Source organism: Pleurodeles waltl, chromosome 3_1 (assembly GCF_031143425.1).
Source record: "Pleurodeles waltl isolate 20211129_DDA chromosome 3_1, aPleWal1.hap1.20221129, whole genome shotgun sequence".
In the NCBI taxonomy this organism is placed as follows: Eukaryota; Metazoa; Chordata; class Amphibia; order Caudata; family Salamandridae; genus Pleurodeles; species Pleurodeles waltl.
In genome coordinates, this window is record NC_090440.1 from 23,247,983 (window position 1) to 23,266,325 (window position 18,343).

Here is an 18,343-nt window from a genome sequence, read left to right on the forward strand (position 1 = left end):
AAATGTTAATTTCTTTTGGGTGTAAGGGAAGAAATGAAATGCTACTTTCTTTGGGTGTACTTTCTTTGGGTGTACGGGAAGAAATGAAATGTTACTTTCTTTGGGTGTAAGGGAAGACATGAAATGTTACTTTCTTTGGGTGTAAGGAAAAAAATTAAATGTTACTTTCTATGGGATTAAGGGAAGAAATGAAATGTTACTTTCTTTGGCTATAAGGGAAGAAATAAAATGTTACTTTCTTTGGGTGTAAGGGAAGAAATAAAATGCAACTTTCTTTGGGTGTGAGGGAAGAAATGAAATGCAACTTTCTTTGGGTGTAAGGGAAAAAATTAAATGTTACATTCTTTGGGTGTAAGGGAAGAAATGAAATGCAACTTTCTTTGGGTGTAAGGGAAGCAATGAAATGTTACTTTTTTTTAGGTGCAAGGGGAGACATGACATGTTATTTTCTTTGGGTGTACTTTGCGTGTAAAGGAAGAAATGAAATGTTACTTTCTTTTGGTGTACGGGAAGAAATGAAATGTTACTTTCTTTGGGTGTAAGGGAAGACATGAAATGTTACTTTCTTTGGGTGTAAGGAAAAAAATTAAATGTTACTTTCTATGGGATTAAGGGAAGAAATGAAATGTTACTTTCTTTGGCTATAAGGGAAGAAATAAAATGTTACTTTCTTTGGGTGTACTTTCTTTGGGTGTGAGGGAAGAAATGAAATGCAACTTTTTTTGGTGTAAGGAAAGAAATTAAATGCTACTTTCTATGGGAGTAAGGGAACAAATGAAATGTTACTGAAATGAAATGCAACTTTCTTTGGGTGTAAGGGAAGAAATGAAATATTACTTTCTTTGGGTGTGAGGGAAGAAATGAAATGTTGCTTTCTTTTGGTGTAAGGGAAGACATTAAATGTTACTTTCTTTTGGTGTGAGGGAAGAAATGAAATGTTACTTTCTTTGGGTGTAAGGGAAGAAATGAAATGTTAATTTCTTTAGGTGTAAGGGAAGAAATTAAATGTTACTTTCTTTGGGTGTACTTTCTTTGGGTGTAAGGGAAGAAATTAAATGTTACTTTCATTGGGTGTGAGGGAAGAAATTAAGGGGGTTATTACAACTTTGGAGGAGGTGTTAATCCGTCCCAAAAGTGACGGTAAAGTGACGGATATACCACCAGCCGTATTACGAGTCCATTATATCCTATGGAACTCATAATACAGCTGGTGGTATATCCGTCACTTTTGGGACGGATTAACACCTCCGACGAAGTTGTAATAACCCCCTAAATGTTACTTTCTTTGGGTGTAAGAGAAGAAATGAAATGTTACTTTCTTTGGGTGTAAGGGAAGAAATGAAATGTTACTTTATTTTAGTGTAAGGGAAGAAATGAAATGCTACTTTCTTTGGGTGTACTTTCTTTGGGTGTAGGGGAAGAAATTAAATGTTACTTTCATTGGGTGTGAGGGAAGAAATTAAATGTTACTTTCTTTGGGTGTAAGGGAAGAAATAAAATACAACTTTCTTTGGGTAGGTTTGAGGGAAGAAATGAAATGCAACTTTCTTTGGGTGTAGGGAAAGAAATGAAATGCAACTTCCTTTGGGTGTAAAGGGAAGAAATGTAATGTTACTTTCTTTGGGAGTAAGGGAAGAAATGAAATGTTATGTTCTTTGGGTGTAAGGGAAGGAATGAAATGCAACTTTCTTTGGGTGTAATGGAAGACATGAAATGTTACTTTCTTTGGGTGTACTTTCTTTGCGTGTAAAGGAAGAAATGAAATGTTACTTTCTTTGGGTGTAAGGGAAGAAATGAAATGTTATGTTCTTTGGGTGTAAGGGAAGGAATGAAATGCAACTTTCTTTGGGTGTAATGGAAGACATGAAATGTTACTTTCTTTGGGTGTACTTTCTTTGCGTGTAAAGGAAGAAATGAAATATTACTTTATATGGGTTTAAGGGAAGAAATGAAGTGTTACTTTCTTTGGGTGTAAGGGAAGAAATGAAATGTTACGTTCTTTGGGTGTAAGGGAAGAAATTAAATGCAACTTTTTTTGGGTGTAGGGGAAGAAATGAAATGCAACTTCCTTTGAGTGTAAGGGAAGAAATGTAATGTTACTTTCTTTGGGTGTAAGGGAAGAAATGAAATGTTACTTTCTTAGGTTGTAAGGGAAGAAATGAAATGTTACTTTCTTTGGGTATAAGGTAAGAAATGAAATGTTACTTTCTTTGGGTGTACTTTCTTTGGGTGTAAGGGAAGACATGAAATGCAACTTTCTTTGGGTGTAAGGGAAGACATGAAATGCAACTTTCTTCGGTGTACTTTCTTTTGGTGTACTTTCTTTGGGTGTGAGGAAGAAATTAAATGCAACTTTCTTTGGGTGTAATGGAAGAAATGAAATGTTACGTTCTTTGGCTAAAAGGGAAAAAATTAAATGTTAATTTCTTTGGGTGTAAGGGAAGACATGGAATGTTACTTTCTGTGAGTGTAAGGTAAGAAATTAAATGTACTTTCTTTGGGTGTAAGGGAAGAAATGAAAAGTGACTTTCTTTGGGTGTAAGGGAAGAAATGAAATGTTACGTTCTTTGGGTGTAAGGGAAGAAATGAAATGTTACGTTCTTTGGGTGTAGGGAAAGAAATGAAATGCAACTTCCTTTGGGTGTAAAGGGAAGAAATGTAATGTTACTTTCTTTGGGAGTAAGGGAAGAAATGAAATGTTATGTTCTTTGGGTGTAAGGGAAGGAATGAAATGCAACTTTCTTTGGGTGTAATGGAAGACATGGAATGTTACTTTCTGTGAGTGTAAGGTAAGAAATTAAATGTACTTTCTTTGGGTGTAAGGGAAGAAATGAAAAGTGACTTTCTTTGGGTGTAAGGGAAGAAATGAAATGTTACGTTCTTTGGGTATAAGGGAAGAAATTAAATGCAACTTTCTTTGGGTGTAGGGAAAGAAATGAAATGCAACTTCCTTTGGGTGTAAAGGGAAGAAATGTAATGTTACTTTCTTTGGGAGTAAGGGAAGAAATGAAATGTTATGTTCTTTGGGTGTAAGGGAAGGAATGAAACGCAACTTTCTTTGGGTGTAATGGAAGACATGAAATGTTACTTTCTTTGGGTGTACTTTCTTTGCGTGTAAAGGAAGAAATGAAATGTTACTTTCTTTGGGTGTAAGGGAAGAAATGAAATGTTATGTTCTTTGGGTGTAAGGGAAGGAATGAAATGCAACTTTCTTTGGGTGTAATGGAAGACATGAAATGTTACTTTCTTGGTGTACTTTCTTTGCGTGTAAAGGAAGAAATGAAATGTTACTTTCTTTGGGTGTAAGGGAAGAAATGAAATGTTACGTTCTTTGGCTATAAGGGAAGAAATAAAATGTTACTTTCCTTGGGTGTACTTTCTTTGGGTGTGAGGGAAGAAATGAAGTGCAACTTTCTTTGGGTGTAAGGGAAGAAATGAAATGTTACTTTCTTTGGGTGTAAGGGAAGAATTTAAATGTACTTTCTTTGGGTGTAAGGGAAGAAATGAAATGTTACTTTCTTTGGGTGTAAAGGAAGAAATGAAATGTTACTTTCTTTGGGTGTAAAGGGAGAAATGAAATGCAACTTTCTTTGGGTGTAAGGGAAGAAATTAAATGGAACTTCCTTTGGGTGTAAGGGAAGAAATGTAATGTTACTTTCTTTGGGTGGAAGGGAAGAAATTAAATGTTACTTTCTGTGGGTGTAAGGGAAGAAATGAAATGCAACTTTCTTTGGGTGTGAGGGAAGAAATGAAATGCAACTTTCTTTGGGTGTGACGGATGAAATGTTACTTTCTTTGGGTGTAAGGGAAGACATGAAATGCAACTTTCTTTGGGTGTAAGGGAAGAAATGAAATGCAACTTTCTTTTGGGTGTAAGGGAAGAAATTAAATGCAACTTCCTTTGGGTGTAAGGGAAGAAATGTAATGTTACTTTCTTTGGGTGTGAGGGAAGAAATTAAATGTATCTTTCTTTGGGTGTAAAGGAAGAAATGAAATGTTACTTTCTTTGGGTGCACTTTCTCTGGGTGTAAGGGAAGGCATGAAATGTTACTTTCTTTGGGTGTAAGGGAAGAAATGAAATCCAACTTTCTTTTGGGTGTAAGGGAAGAAATTAAATGCAACTTCCTTTGGGTGTAAGGGAAGAAATGTAATGCTACTTTCTTTGGGTGTGAGGGAAGAAATGAAATGTATCTTTCTTTGGGTGTAAAGGAAGAAATGAAATGTTACTTTCTTTGGGTGCACTTTCTCTGGGTGTAAGGGAAGGCATGAAATGTTACTTTCTTTGGGTGTAAGGGAAGAAATGAAATGCAACTTTCTTTGGGTGTAAGGGAAGAAACAAATGTTACTTTCTTTAGGTGTAAGGGAAGACATGAAATGTTACTTTCTTTGGGGGTAAGGGAAGAAATGAAATGTTACTTTCTTTGAGTGTGAGGGACGAAATGAAATGTTACTTTCTTTCGGTATAAGGGTAGAAATGAAATGTTACTTTCTTTTGGTGTAAGGGTAGAAATGAAATGTTACTTTCTTTGGGGGTAAGGGAAGAAATGAAATGTTACTTTCTTTGAGTGTGAGGGACGAAATGAAATGTTACTTTCTTTCGGTATAAGGGTAGAAATGAAATGTTACTTTCTTTTGGTGTAAGGGAAGAAATGAAATGTTACTTTGGGTGTAAGGGAAGAAATGAAATGTTACTTTCTATGGGTGTGAGGGAAGAAATTAAATGTTACTTTCTTTGGGTATAAGGGAAGAAATGAAATGTTACTTTCTTTGGGTGTAAGGGAAGACATGAAATGTTACTTTCTTTGGGGGTAAGGGAAGAAATGAAATGTTACTTTCTTTGAGTGTGAGGGACGAAATGAAATGTTACTTTCTTTCGGTATAAGGGTAGAAATGAAATGTTACTTTCTTTTGGTGTAAGGGAAGAAATGAAATGTTACTTTGGGTGTAAGGGTAGAAATGAAATGTTACTTTCTTTTGGTGTAAGGGAAGAAATGAAATGTTACTTTATGTGGGTGCAAGGGAAGAAATTAAATATTACTTTCTTTGGGTGTGAGGGAAGAGCAGAGGGAAGCGTGCAAAGACTGATTAAGCTTACTCCCTGTGGAGTTAGAGTCCCTGATCTATGTACAAGAGAACTGGGGTGTTGAAAACACAAATAGCATTGTATTAAAATCATTTGACCTGCATTTCTTTTTTAAACTATGGAAAAGAAAATGAAAACAAGATTATACCTCTCACTGTTTTACATATGATGGGAGAAATGTGTTAAGACAATGGTTCCCAACCTTTTGACTTCTGTGGACCCCCACATTATCATTACTGGAACCCGGGGATCCCCACCGAAACATTATTATTGGAATCCCTATCCATCCCTCCTGACCCCAGAGTTATTACTGGTAGTGGGGGACTCCGGCCTATACATTGGTGATGATTTGAAATGCAAAGAAATACACAGAAATATAGAAACAAGGATTCATCAAACACAAATGGTAACACATTTAATTTGCAAACAAATATAAATAAAAATATAATTTTAATAGAAGTTTGGAGCTTTTCTAAATTCAATAGAAGCCACGCATCATCCAATACTATATTCTGTTTGATGCACAAGCTCTCCTCCCACAAATAAATCTGAAGATACTAATTTAAATTTTAGCCTCCAGTTTTAAATTCATTGAACTTTTCAGTAAGTGTTAAAAATGTTCAATTGTACATTTAGCCACTTTATACACACTTTATTAATCTTTTAATATTATTTAATTTTGTAAGCAGTCGCTGGCCTCCTGAGGAGGCTTCATGGACCACAAGGTTCCCCAGACCACAGGTTGAGAACCGCTGTATTAAGAGAAAGTTGTTTTAGCGATGATGCTTCTTTAAGGAAATTCTGAAATGACACTGGAAAAAAAATAGTTGAATTTTAGAACTGAGTGAGCCGAGATATTTGGGACGGGAATATTGTCAGGATATTTGGCTAACCTAAGTTTAAATTTAAGCTGACTGATAGAGAGAAGGCTACAGTTTTGGGGGTGCTGCTCAATAGGATAAACAACTATTTACTAAGACATTCATAGTACACCCACATTATTCTGCCAATTTAACAATAACAAAATAGAAGCAGATTTAAACTCGTCTCAAGAAAAGCTATTTTAGATTTTACTGTAGACGTGCAATTGTACGAATAGTTCCTGTTGCGGTCACCTGTGCTGGTAATGTGATAAATGTTCCCTGGGTATCTCACACAGAGGTGTGACAGTGTTTAAGATTTCTGAGAAGGTAGGTTATTGAGAACAAGGAAGGCTTTTAAAGTTCTAGGAACTACACAAGGCATTCGAATCAAAGGTAGTTTGCTCACTTTTACACCCAATCTACAGCTGTGATGACTGTACAACTCAGTGTACGTAAATTGTATAATAAGGATGTCCAAAATTAAACTGGTTGCAAGAAGCTCTTACAACTGTCGTAAGACCTACAGATAAAATGAAGCAAGAGGTGATGGCACTTCAGGCCACAAAAAACGACAGCCCACGACCTTTCATGACTTTTATATTTAAAAGTGCTTTATTTGTTAACAATACCTAGACAGTGGTTTTGTAAAGTAATTATCAAGTGTGTCTCTGAGAGGTTGCAATTAACAGTCGATTTCATTGTGATATTCAAATCTCAAAACTTAATGAGCTTTGTTTCGCTAGTAATATTTGCTTGGGCAGACTATAGGAGATTATACATTACTTTTTATCCAATTGTTTTTGTACTACAGTATTGCTAGTTGATTACATAAAAAGTATACCAGAAAATAGTACATTTTTGGCAAAAACTACTGGAGAAGTTAAACTGTGTTCAGACCTTTTTTGGCAGGCATTGCACATTGCTTCTATTACACTAATACCAACGCTGACGTCACCTTTAGCAGTAAAAAGATGTTTCACTACCGACACGCCAGCCCTAGCGCTACAAGGTTTGTAGCGCACTACAGACCTGAGACCCAGATGCTCTTACCTGAATGTATAGAGTGTTCCCATGTCCAGCATGGACAACAGCTCTGCTTTAGATTTGGGGAAGGTAAGGCGGTACCGTAGTGTTTCGAAGGCTGGAACGATCAGTGCCCTCTTCTTCGCGGCCATGTCCTGCTGAAGGATGGACTTCCTGCTCATAGGAGGAAGGGAAAGATGTCAAGAAAAACTCTGAAGAAAAGAAGAGATACTCACGCCACAGAGAGACCCTTCACACCAACATTCAGGAGCAGGTGGTGGTTTGGAGAATTTACAACAGCCCAAAACTTCTTGAAGGCCAGCACCTCTGGGTCAACAACCAATACATGCCAGTCAGGCTTGGCACGTCACTGATTCAGGGGTGCCAAATGTGCTAAACCGCACCAGATTGCCCATCTGCCAGTATCTTCAGTGAGCAGACTGGTAATGGCAGCGGGGATGTTGTCAGCAAAGGATACACCAAGGGAGGTGGTAGGACACAGAGGCACACCTGTGAGCACTGCTCCCACGTGGAAGTCACACTGCTGCAGGGAGAGGCGGATTCAATGCTTGCAGGAGGGTTACCGTACGTTGAGACATCGACTAACCTCCCCGTTGCATGCCTACTCTGTACCACAGGTCCTATGCGTTATCCACCTCTACTCTGCATATTTCTGAAGTCTGTAGACTGAACATGCAAAGGGGCGACATCTTTCCTACTGGGAGTTCGCTGTGGACGATGAATACCCCTTTGGGTGCCACTCACCAGCCCAAGCCCCCTTTCGGACTGATATCACACTGGAAGAGTACGTATGTACATTTGTGTAATGTTTGTCCGTCTTCACTGCTCATCGTTCAGCACAAGAGTGAACAATGTCCACACCTCAAACTTACACCCCTCAAATGTACAGCTGACGCAGATTCATTACCACAACCGATTGTCTCACGTACCCAACCAGCTGGTTCTGCTGTGGTGAGCACATCTGTTCACAATGCTACAGCTGGTGATAAACACACTGCACCCCCTCTCACACCGCAGCTCTCCCCTGGGGTGTGAGCAGTCCTTAGCCCACATCTAGCCTTGGTTGTGTACATGGCTTGTGGGTCTTCACACAAGATGTTCTTAATTACCTTTTAGGCAGCAAGAAGCTATCAGACACTTGTGATAAATCTGAACTGGTGGCCATTAGGAATGACTTACCAGCTGACATCATTTGGGGCAATATGTAGGCAGCACACCCAGTGAAGTCTACAAGTTAGAATATCCACTGCAGAGACATCCCCACCAGGTGACAGAAGGTTAGGGCAAGCCAATGTATTAAACACCTAATGCAGACAACCCGTTCTCACCACTACTACACCAGTTGCTACTTTCCACCCTCTCCACTCTAAGCCCTTCCGTCCTTTAAGGATCCTGAACGCGGAACCCAAACAAGGTCGTCGTTATTGCAGGGTCGCACCTGAGATATTCGTAGAGGCCATACATAGGCAGAAAGTCTATATCGGTCAGGAAGACATAAGGTGTGGCCACGTGGCTCAGTGCCACATTTCGTAGCAGGTTGACCGGGTAGAACTGGCCCTCTTTGTAAACCACATGGTAACCAATGTTCTTGCGGTTCTGCAGCACTTCTGAGGCTTCGGCGTAGCGCAGGAACTGTTGAGCCTCGGCATCGGACATGTACAGTGCCAGGCTGATGGGGCCCTCCCAGTGCTTGCAGATGGCTTCCAGCATCTGTAACCTGCAAAGGGCAAGAGAGGAGACAGTCAAGAGGACCACACGGGCCACCTGGAGTAAAAGAGGAGGAGTGCATGAGGGAGAAGGAAGGAATGATTGTGGGTGAAGAGAGCTCGTTGCATGTGCAAGGGAGGTGGAGAGGATTGGACAGTCTGTGGTACAAGACGACTAATGCATGGACCACGTTAGAGGGTAAGGCGGTCTGTGGCACAAGTGAGATGGGTGAATCGGGAGCCACTGCCACAAGAGTGCTCCATGCCTAGAAAGAGAGAAAGATGCCAAAAAGAGATCATGCACTCAATTTACCTGCCGCTCGATAACTTCATCCCGTCCAGCTCTGCTTGTTGCAGCGCCGAGATCCACCAACGACTGTTGGTGCCCTACTCCAGAATACCCGCTTAATGATCAACTCCTGACAGAACACGGTGCCAATGCACTTCAACTGTGAGCTGCTGCAACTTCTGACACTTCAGAACTAATGCACAAAAACACACTGGGCTTTGCCAAAGCACCCCAAGGCAACCCTGCACCAGCGAGTTCATCACGGCCACAGTGTTGCACCTATAATCGTTTTCTGAGATGTGACCCACTGATTAAACTAATTGAAAGGGACCAGCCCAAGGTCACACTGTTGGCAGAGAGCAGGGTTTACTATACTGATGCTGCACCAGATCAATGACTTGTTCCTGCCTGACAAGATAGGACCTCCCTGTGTTCAGTGCATTCGAATATAAGCATCAGAGACCTGTCCATAGAAAGCTGGGCCACGAGCGTCACATCTGCTCCGTCAGTGGTAGGGATGTAGGTGTCACACTGCAGGAACCAAAGGTGGATACGGTGTGCCGCAACGCGCTCCCGTCGGAGGTCATAGCACTCGTCATCTTCATCAAGTGCCTCCAAGGCTTGCTGCAGCTGCAAAAGAGATATAACAATAATCAAAGGAGGGGAGAGGGATTCAGAGAAGGGGAGAGGGATTCAAAGGAGAGGAGAGGAGCGGGATTCAAAGGAGAGGAGAGGAGCGGGATTCAAAGGAGAGGAGGGGAGCGGGATTCAAAGGAGAGGAGGGGAGCGGGATTCAAAGGAGAGGAGGGGAGAGGGATTCCGAGAAGGGGAGAGGGATTCCGAGAAGGGGAGAGGGATTCAAAGGAGGGGAGGGGGAGAGAGATTCAAAGGAGGGGAGGGGGAGAGAGATTCAAAGGAGGGGAGGGGGAGAGAGATTCAAAGGAGGGGAGGGGGAGAGAGATTCAAAGGAGGGGAGGGGGAGAGGGATTCAAAGGAGGGGAGGGGGAGAGGGATTCAAAGGAGGGGAGGGGGAGAGGGATTCAAAGGAGGGGAGGGGGAGAGAGATTCAAAGGAGGGGAGGGGGAGAGAGATTCAAAGGAGGGGAGGGGGAGAGAGATTCAAAGGAGGGGAGGGGGAGAGAGATTCAAAGGAGGGGAGGGGGAGAGAGATTCAAAGGAGGGGAGGGGGAGAGAGATTCAAAGGAGGGGAGGGGGAGAGAGATTCAAAGGAGGGGAGGGGGAGAGAGATTCAAAGGAGGGGAGGGGGAGAGAGATTCAAAGGAGGGGAGGGGGAGAGGGATTCAAAGGAGGGGACGGGAGAGGGATTCAAAGGAGGGGACGGGAGAGGGATTCAAAGGAGGGGAGGGGGGAGGGATTCAGAGAAGGGGAGAGGGATTCAGAGAAGGGGAGAGGGATTCAGAGAAGGGGAGAGGGATTCAGAGGAGGGGAGAGGGATTCAGAGGAGGGGAGAGGGATTCAGAGGAGGGGAGAGGGATTCAGAGGAGGGGAGAGGGATTCAGAGGAGGGGAGGGGAGAGGGATTCAGAGGAGGGGAGGGGAGAGGGATTCAAAGGAGGGGAGGGGAGAGGGATTCAAAGGAGGGGAGGGGAGGGGAGAGGGATTCAAAGAAGGGGAGGGGAGAGGGATTCAAAGGAGGGGAGGGGAGGGGAGAGGGATTCAAAGGAGGGGAGGGGAGGGGAGAGGGATTCAAAGGAGGGGAGGGGAGGGGAGAGGGATTCAAAGGAGGGGAGGGGAGAGGGATTCAGGGGACGGGAGGGGAGAGGGATTCAGGGGAGGGGAGGGGGATTCAGAGAAGGGGAGAGGGATTCAGAGAAGGGGAGAGGGATTCAAAGGAGAGGAGGGGAGAGGGATTCAAAGGAGAGGAGGGGAGAGGGATTCAAAGGAGAGGAGGGGAGAGGGATTCAAAGGAGAGGAGGGGAGAGGGATTCAAAGGAGAGGAGGGGAGAGGGATTCAAAGGAGAGGAGGGGAGAGGGATTCAAAGGAGAGGAGGGGAGAGGGATTCAAAGGAGAGGAGGGGAGAGGGATTCAAAGGAGAGGAGGGGAGAGGGATTCAAAGGAGAGGAGGGGAGAGGGATTCAAAGGAGGGGAGGGGGAGAGAGATTCAAAGGAGGGGAGGGGGAGAGAGATTCAAAGGAGGGGAGGGGGAGAGAGATTCAAAGGAGGGGAGGGGGAGAGATTCAAAGGAGGGGAGGGGGAGAGAGATTCAAAGGAGGGGAGGGGGAGAGAGATTCAAAGGAGGGGAGGGGGAGAGAGATGGAGAGAGGGAGATTCAAAGGAGGGGAGGGGAGGGAGATTCAAAGGAGGGGAGGGGAGAGGGATTCAAAGGAGGGGAGGGGAGAGGGATTCAAAGGAGGGGAGGGGAGAGGGATTCAAAGGAGGGGAGGGGAGAGGGATTCAAAGGAGGGGAGGGGAGAGGGATTCAAAGGAGGGGAGGGGAGAGGGATTCAAAGGAGGGGAGGGGAGAGGGATTCAAAGGAGGGGAGGGGAGAGGGATTCAAAGGAGGGGAGGGGAGAGGGATTCAAAGGAGGGGAGGGGAGAGAGATATTCAAAGGAGGGGAGGGGAGAGAGATATTCAAAGGAGGGGAGGGGAGAGAGATATTCAAAGGAGGGGAGGGGAGAGAGATATTCAAAGGAGGGGAGGGGAGAGAGATATTCAAAGGAGGGGAGGGGAGAGAGAGATTCAAAGGAGGGGAGGGGAGAGAGATTCAAAGGAGGGGAGGGGAGAGAGATTCAAAGGAGGGGAGGGGAGAGAGATTCAAAGGAGGGGAGAGGGATTCAAAGGAGGGGAGAGAGATTCAAAGGAGGGGAGAGAGATTCAAAGGAGGGGAGAGAGATTCAAAGGAGGGGAGAGAGATTCAAAGGAGGGGAGAGAGATTCAAAGGAGGGGAGAGAGATTCAAAGGAGGGGAGAGAGATTCAAAGGAGGGGAGGGGAGAGGGATTCAAAGGAGGGGAGGGGAGAGGGATTCAAAGGAGGGGAGGGGAGAGGGATTCAAAGGAGGGGAGGGGAGAGGGATTCAAAGGAGGGGAGGGGAGAGGGATTCAAAGGAGGGGAGGGGAGAGGGATTCAAAGGAGGGGAGGGGAGAGGGATTCAAAGGAGGGGAGGGGAGAGGGATTCAAAGGAGGGGAGGGGAGAGGGATTCAAAGGAGGGGAGGGGAGAGGGATTCAAAGGAGGGGAGGGGAGAGGGATTCAAAGGAGGGGAGGGGAGAGGGATTCAAAGGAGGGGAGGGGAGAGAGATATTCAAAGGAGGGGAGGGGAGAGAGATATTCAAAGGAGGGGAGGGGAGAGAGATATTCAAAGGAGGGGAGGGGAGAGAGATATTCAAAGGAGGGGAGGGGAGAGAGATATTCAAAGGAGGGGAGGGGAGAGAGATATTCAAAGGAGGGGAGGGGAGAGAGATATTCAAAGGAGGGGAGGGGAGAGAGATATTCAAAGGAGGGGAGGGGAGAGAGATATTCAAAGGAGGGGAGGGGAGAGAGATATTCAAAGGAGGGGAGGGGAGAGAGATATTCAAAGGAGGGGAGGGGAGAGAGATATTCAAAGGAGGGGAGGGGAGAGAGATATTCAAAGGAGGGGAGGGGGGAGAGAGATTCAAAGGAGGGGAGGGGGAGAGAGATTCAAAGGAGGGGAGGGGGGAGAGAGATTCAAAGGAGGGGAGGGGGGAGAGAGATTCAAAGGAGGGGAGGGGGGAGAGATTCAAAGGAGGGGAGGGGAGAGAGATTCAAAGGAGGGGAGAGAGATTCAAAGGAGGGGAGAGAGATTCAAAGGAGGGGAGAGAGATTCAAAGGAGGGGAGAGAGATTCAAAGGAGGGGAGAGAGATTCAAAGGAGGGGAGAGAGATTCAAAGGAGGGGAGGGGAGAGGGATTCAAAGGAGGGGAGGGGAGAGGGATTCAAAGGAGGGGAGGGGAGAGGGATTCAAAGGAGGGGAGGGGAGAGGGATTCAAAGGAGGGGAGGGGAGAGGGATTCAAAGGAGGGGAGGGGAGAGGGATTCAAAGGAGGGGAGGGGAGAGGGATTCAAAGGAGGGGAGGGGAGAGGGATTCAAAGGAGGGGAGGGGAGAGGGATTCAAAGGAGGGGAGGGGAGAGGGATTCAAAGGAGGGGAGGGGAGAGAGATATTCAAAGGAGGGGAGGGGAGAGAGATATTCAAAGGAGGGGAGGGGAGAGAGATATTCAAAGGAGGGGAGGGGAGAGAGATATTCAAAGGAGGGGAGGGGAGAGAGATATTCAAAGGAGGGGAGGGGAGAGAGATATTCAAAGGAGGGGAGGGGAGAGAGATATTCAAAGGAGGGGAGGGGAGAGAGATATTCAAAGGAGGGGAGGGGAGAGAGATATTCAAAGGAGGGGAGGGGAGAGAGATATTCAAAGGAGGGGAGGGGAGAGAGATATTCAAAGGAGGGGAGGGGAGAGAGATATTCAAAGGAGGGGAGGGGAGAGAGATATTCAAAGGAGGGGAGGGGAGAGAGATATTCAAAGGAGGGGAGGGGGGAGAGAGATTCAAAGGAGGGGAGGGGGAGAGAGATTCAAAGGAGGGGAGGGGGGAGAGAGATTCAAAGGAGGGGAGGGGGGAGAGAGATTCAAAGGAGGGGAGGGGGGAGAGAGATTCAAAGGAGGGGAGGGGGGAGAGATTCAAAGGAGGGGAGGGGAGAGAGATTCAAAGGAGGGGAGAGAGATTCAAAGGAGGGGAGAGAGATTCAAAGGAGGGGAGAGAGATTCAAAGGAGGGGAGAGAGATTCAAAGGAGGGGAGAGAGATTCAAAGGAGGGGAGAGAGATTCAAAGGAGGGGAGAGAGATTCAAAGGAGGGGAGAGAGATTCAAAGGAGGGGAGAGAGATTCAAAGGAGGGGAGAGAGATTCAAAGGAGGGGAGAGAGATTCAAAGGAGGGGAGAGAGATTCAAAGGAGGGGAGAGAGATTCAAAGGAGGGGAGAGAGATTCAAAGGAGGGGAGAGAGATTCAAAGGAGGGGAGAGAGATTCAAAGGAGGGGAGAGAGATTCAAAGGAGGGGAGAGAGATTCAAAGGAGGGGAGAGAGGGATACAAAGGAGGGGAGAGAGGGATACAAAGGAGGGGGAGAGGGATACAAAGGAGGGGGAGAGGGATACAAAGGAGGGGGAGAGGGATACAAAGGAGGGGGAGAGGGATACAAAGGAGGGGGAGAGGGATACAAAGGAGGGGGAGAGGGATACAAAGGAGGGGGAGAGGGATACAAAGGAGGGGGAGAGGGATACAAAGGAGGGGGAGAGGGATACAAAGGAGGGGGAGAGGGATACAAAGGAGGGGGAGAGGGATACAAGTGGGAATCAAAGGAGGGGAGAGGGATTCAAAGGAGGGGAGAGGGATTCAAAGGAGAGGAGGGGAGAGGGATTCAGGGGGCTTCAAAGAAGGAGAGAGGGGTTCAAAGGAGGGGAGAAGAGTTCAAAAGGAGGGGAGAGGGATTCAAAGGAGGAGGAGAGGGATTTAAATGATAGGGGAGGGATAGATACACAAGAGGCATCCAGAGGTACAAAGGAGGCGGCGTAGAGGAGCACACGGGGATCAGAAATACTCCAAGGAGGGTGAACGCACGAGGAAGGGAAGAAGAGACATACACTGCAGAAGGGGCAGCAGGAGAGACACAAACACACAAGCAGAAGCTGGTGGAAATGCACAAGTCGAGAAGAAAAGACAAGAGAGGACAGATACAGTGGGATACACAGAAGGAAAACAGAGATACACAAGTGGGGAGGTGCAAAGGTACACTGGGAAAGGGGACAGGATAGGGCAGATATGGAGGAGCAGAACAGAGATGCACAGGAGGTTGGGGGTAAATGCACAGGAGGAAAGGGGACAGTTGCACAGGAGGCAGGGGACGGGGTGCACAGGAGGCAGGGGACAGGGATGCACAGGAGGGAGAGTGAGTTTCACAGGAGGGAGAGTGAGTTTCACAGGAGGGAGAGTGAGGCACAGGAGGGGACAGGCTGATGTGCACAGGACGGGGGCAGAGGTGCACAGGAGGAGGGAGGACAGAGGTACATTGGAGGGGAGCAGAGGTACATTGGAGGGGGGGCTGAAGTGCAGAGTTGGGGGGACAGTGGAACACAGGAGCTGGAACAGAGGTGCACAGGAGGGAGGATGGAGGTGCAGAGGATGGAGGAGACAGAAGTGCACAGAAAGGGGACAGAGATGCACAGGAGAGGAGCACATACACAGGAGGGGGACAGTGGTGCACAAGAGGAGGGGAAGAGATAAACAGGGTTAAGAGAAGAGGAACACAACAATGTCGGAACATCGACAGAAGGGGCACAGGTGCACAGAAAGAGGGGGGAGGAAAAGCACAGGAAGGGGACAGAGGTGCACAGGAGGAAGGAGATAGGTGCACAGGAGGAAAGGGACGGGGTGCACAGGAGGAAGGAGCAGAGGTACACAGGAGGGGGGGGGGGGGGTGAGGTGCGTGGGAGCCAGGAGACAGGGGTGCACAGGAGGCAGGGGTGCACAGGAGTGAGGGGGGCGGGGTGCACAGGAGGGGGGCGAGGTGCACAGGAGGAGGGGGACAGAGGTGCACAGGAGGAGGGGGACAGAGGTGAACAGGGGAGACGGGGGACAGAGGTGCACAGGGGAGACGGGGGACAGAGGTGCACAGGGGAGACGGGGGACAGAGGTGCACAGGGGAGACGGGGGACAGAGGTGCACAGGGGAGACGGGGGACAGAGGTGCACAGGGGAGACGGGGGACAGAGGTGCACAGGGGAGGCGGGGACAGAGGTGCACAGGGGAGGCGGGGGACAGAGGTGCACAGGGGAGGCGGGGGACAGAGGTGCACAGGGGAGGCGGGGGACAGAGGTGCACAGGGGAGGCGGGGGACAGAGGTGCACAGGGGAGGCGGGGGACAGAGGTGCACAGGGGAGGCGGGGGACAGAGGTGCACAGGGGAGGCGGGACAGAGGTGCACAGGGGAGGCGGGGGACAGAGGTGCACAGGGGAGGCAGGGGACAGAGGTGCACAGGGGAGGCAGGGGACAGAGGTGCACAGGGGACAGAGGTGCACAGGGGAGGCAGGGGACCGGGGTACACAGGAGGAAAGGGACCGGGGTACACAGGAGGAAAGGGACCGGGGTACACAGGAGGAAAGGGACCGGGGTACACAGGAGGAAAGGGACCGGGGTACACAGGAGGAAAGGGACCGGGGTACACAGGAGGAAAGGGGGAGGATGAGGTGCCCAGGAAGGAGGGGGGGTGAGGTGCCGAGGAAAGGGGACAGAGGTACATAGGGGGAAGGGGACGGTGGTACACAGGAGGAAAGGAACAGGGGGGTACACAGGAGGAAAGGGGACAGGGGTACACAGGAGGAAAGGGGACAGCGGTACACAGGAGGAAAGGGGACAGCGGTACACAGGAGGAAAGGGGACAGCGGTACACAGGAGGAAAGGGGACAGCGGTACACAGGAGGAAAGGGGACAGCGGTACACAGGAGGAAAGGGGACAGCGGTACACAGGAGGAAAGGGGACAGCGGTACACAGGAGGAAAGGGGACAGCGGTACACAGGAGGAAAGGGGACAGCGGTACACAGGAGGAAAGGGGACAGCGGTACACAGGAGGAAAGGGGACAGCGGTACACAGGAGGAAAGGGGACAGCGGTACACAGGAGGAAAGGGGACAGCGGTACACAGGAGGAAAGGGATGGTGGTACACAGGAGGGGGACAAAGGTGCACAGTTGGGTGGACAGATGTGGACAGGAAAGGTACATTGGTGCTCAGGAGGAAGGGGACAGTGGTACACAGGAGGGCACAGAGGTGCACAAGAGGGGGCTCAGAAGTGCACAGGAGGGGAACAGAGGTGCACAGGAGGGGGGTCAGTGGTAAACAGGGTGAAAGGAAGACGAACACAGAAGGTAACACATATGCACAGGTTAAAGGCAGAAATACAAAGGAGGACGGCGGTACAACTACAGAAGTGGAGGAGGCAGAATTATACACAGGAGGGTTAAGAGATGTGCAGGAGGAGGGGGCAGAGGAGGAAGGGATGAGGATGTGAAAAGAAACACATGAGAGGACAGACAGGCACCGGAGAAGAGCAGAAATACACAAGAGGTCAAGCCAGAAATATGCAGGGGAAGGGAGGAACAGATTTGCGGGGTATAGATACACAGGACAAGGGAGGTCACAGGCACACAAGATACGCTGGGTCAGAGATACTCAGGAGGAAGCCCGAGATATACAGGAGGAGCATGGACAGAGATACACCGGAGGAAGTGAGGACAGACTGGAATGACAAGGGAAGCACATAAAGGACAAAAGGGAAAATAAACAGACAAGAATAGTGAATCAGTTACTTGTGGGAATGGGCAGTGACACAGGGCGATAAGGAATGAAAATGTCACTTACCCAGTGTACATCTGTTCGTGGCATCAGTCGCAGTAGATTCGCATGTTCTGCAATAGCTCGCCATCTGGTGTTGGGCCGGAGTGTTACAAGTTGTTTTTCTTCGAAGAAGTCTTTCGAGTCACGGGACCGAGTGACTCCTCCTTTTGTCTCCATTGCGCATGGGCGTCGACTCCATCTTCGATTGTTTTTCCCCGCAGAGGGTGAGGTAGGAGTTGAATTGTAGTAATAGTGCCCATGCAATGGAGTGACTAAGTATGCACCTATTTAAGGTTGAGATGATACATATATAAATAATTGAAGGTAACTTCCAAACTGCTACAGGCTCCCGGGGAGGCGGGTGGGCACATGCGAATCTACTGCGACTGATGCCACGAACAGATGTACACTGGGTAAGTGACATTTTCAGTTCGATGGCATCTGTCGCTGTAGATACGCATGTTCTGCATAGACTAGTAAGCAGTTATTTCCCCAAAAGCGGTGGATCAGCCTGTAGGAGTGGAAGTAGTCTGAAATAATGTTCTTAATACGGCTTGACCTACTGTGGCTTGTTGTGCGGATAACACGTCTACACAGTAGTGCTTGGTGAATGTGTGAGGCGTAGACCATGTGGCTGCCTTACATATTTCTTGCATTGGGATGTTTCCTAGAAAGGCCATGGTAGCACCTTTCTTTCTGGTTGAGTGTGCCCTTGGTGTAATGGGCAGCTGTCGTTTAGCTTTAAGGTAGCAGATTTGGATGCATTTAACTATCCATCTGGCTATACCTTGTTTTGAAATTGGGTTTCCTGCATGAGGTTTTTGAAATGCAATAAAGAGTTGTTTAGTCTTTCTGATGTTTTTTGTTCTGTCAATGTAATACATCAATGCTCTTTTGACATCTAATGTATGTAGTGCCCTTTCAGCTACGGTATCTGGCTGTGGAAAGAACACTGGAAGTTCCACTGTTTGATTTAGATGGAACGGTGAAATAACCTTTGG

The 18,343-nt window shown here is 47.4% G+C and overlaps 1 protein-coding gene across 6 annotated transcripts in view; it reads right to left on the minus strand.

The window, feature by feature from the left end:
• LARGE2 (LARGE xylosyl- and glucuronyltransferase 2) overlaps nucleotides 1-18,343 on the minus strand; it is a 207,194-nt gene that overhangs the window by 19,991 nt on the left and 168,860 nt on the right. For all 6 annotated transcript variants that reach the window (XR_011201291.1, XM_069221741.1, XM_069221740.1 and 3 more), the window contains 3 exons: nucleotides 9,449-9,615; nucleotides 8,429-8,707; nucleotides 6,997-7,143 (listed from right to left, as the gene is read on the minus strand). Coding sequence is in view for 5 of the 6 variants with exons in the window: in XM_069221741.1 (XP_069077842.1) it covers nucleotides 6,997-7,143; nucleotides 8,429-8,707; nucleotides 9,449-9,615 (593 nt within the window). In the remaining variant the exon portion in view is untranslated. The remainder of the gene's footprint in view (nucleotides 1-6,996; nucleotides 7,144-8,428; nucleotides 8,708-9,448; nucleotides 9,616-18,343) is intronic.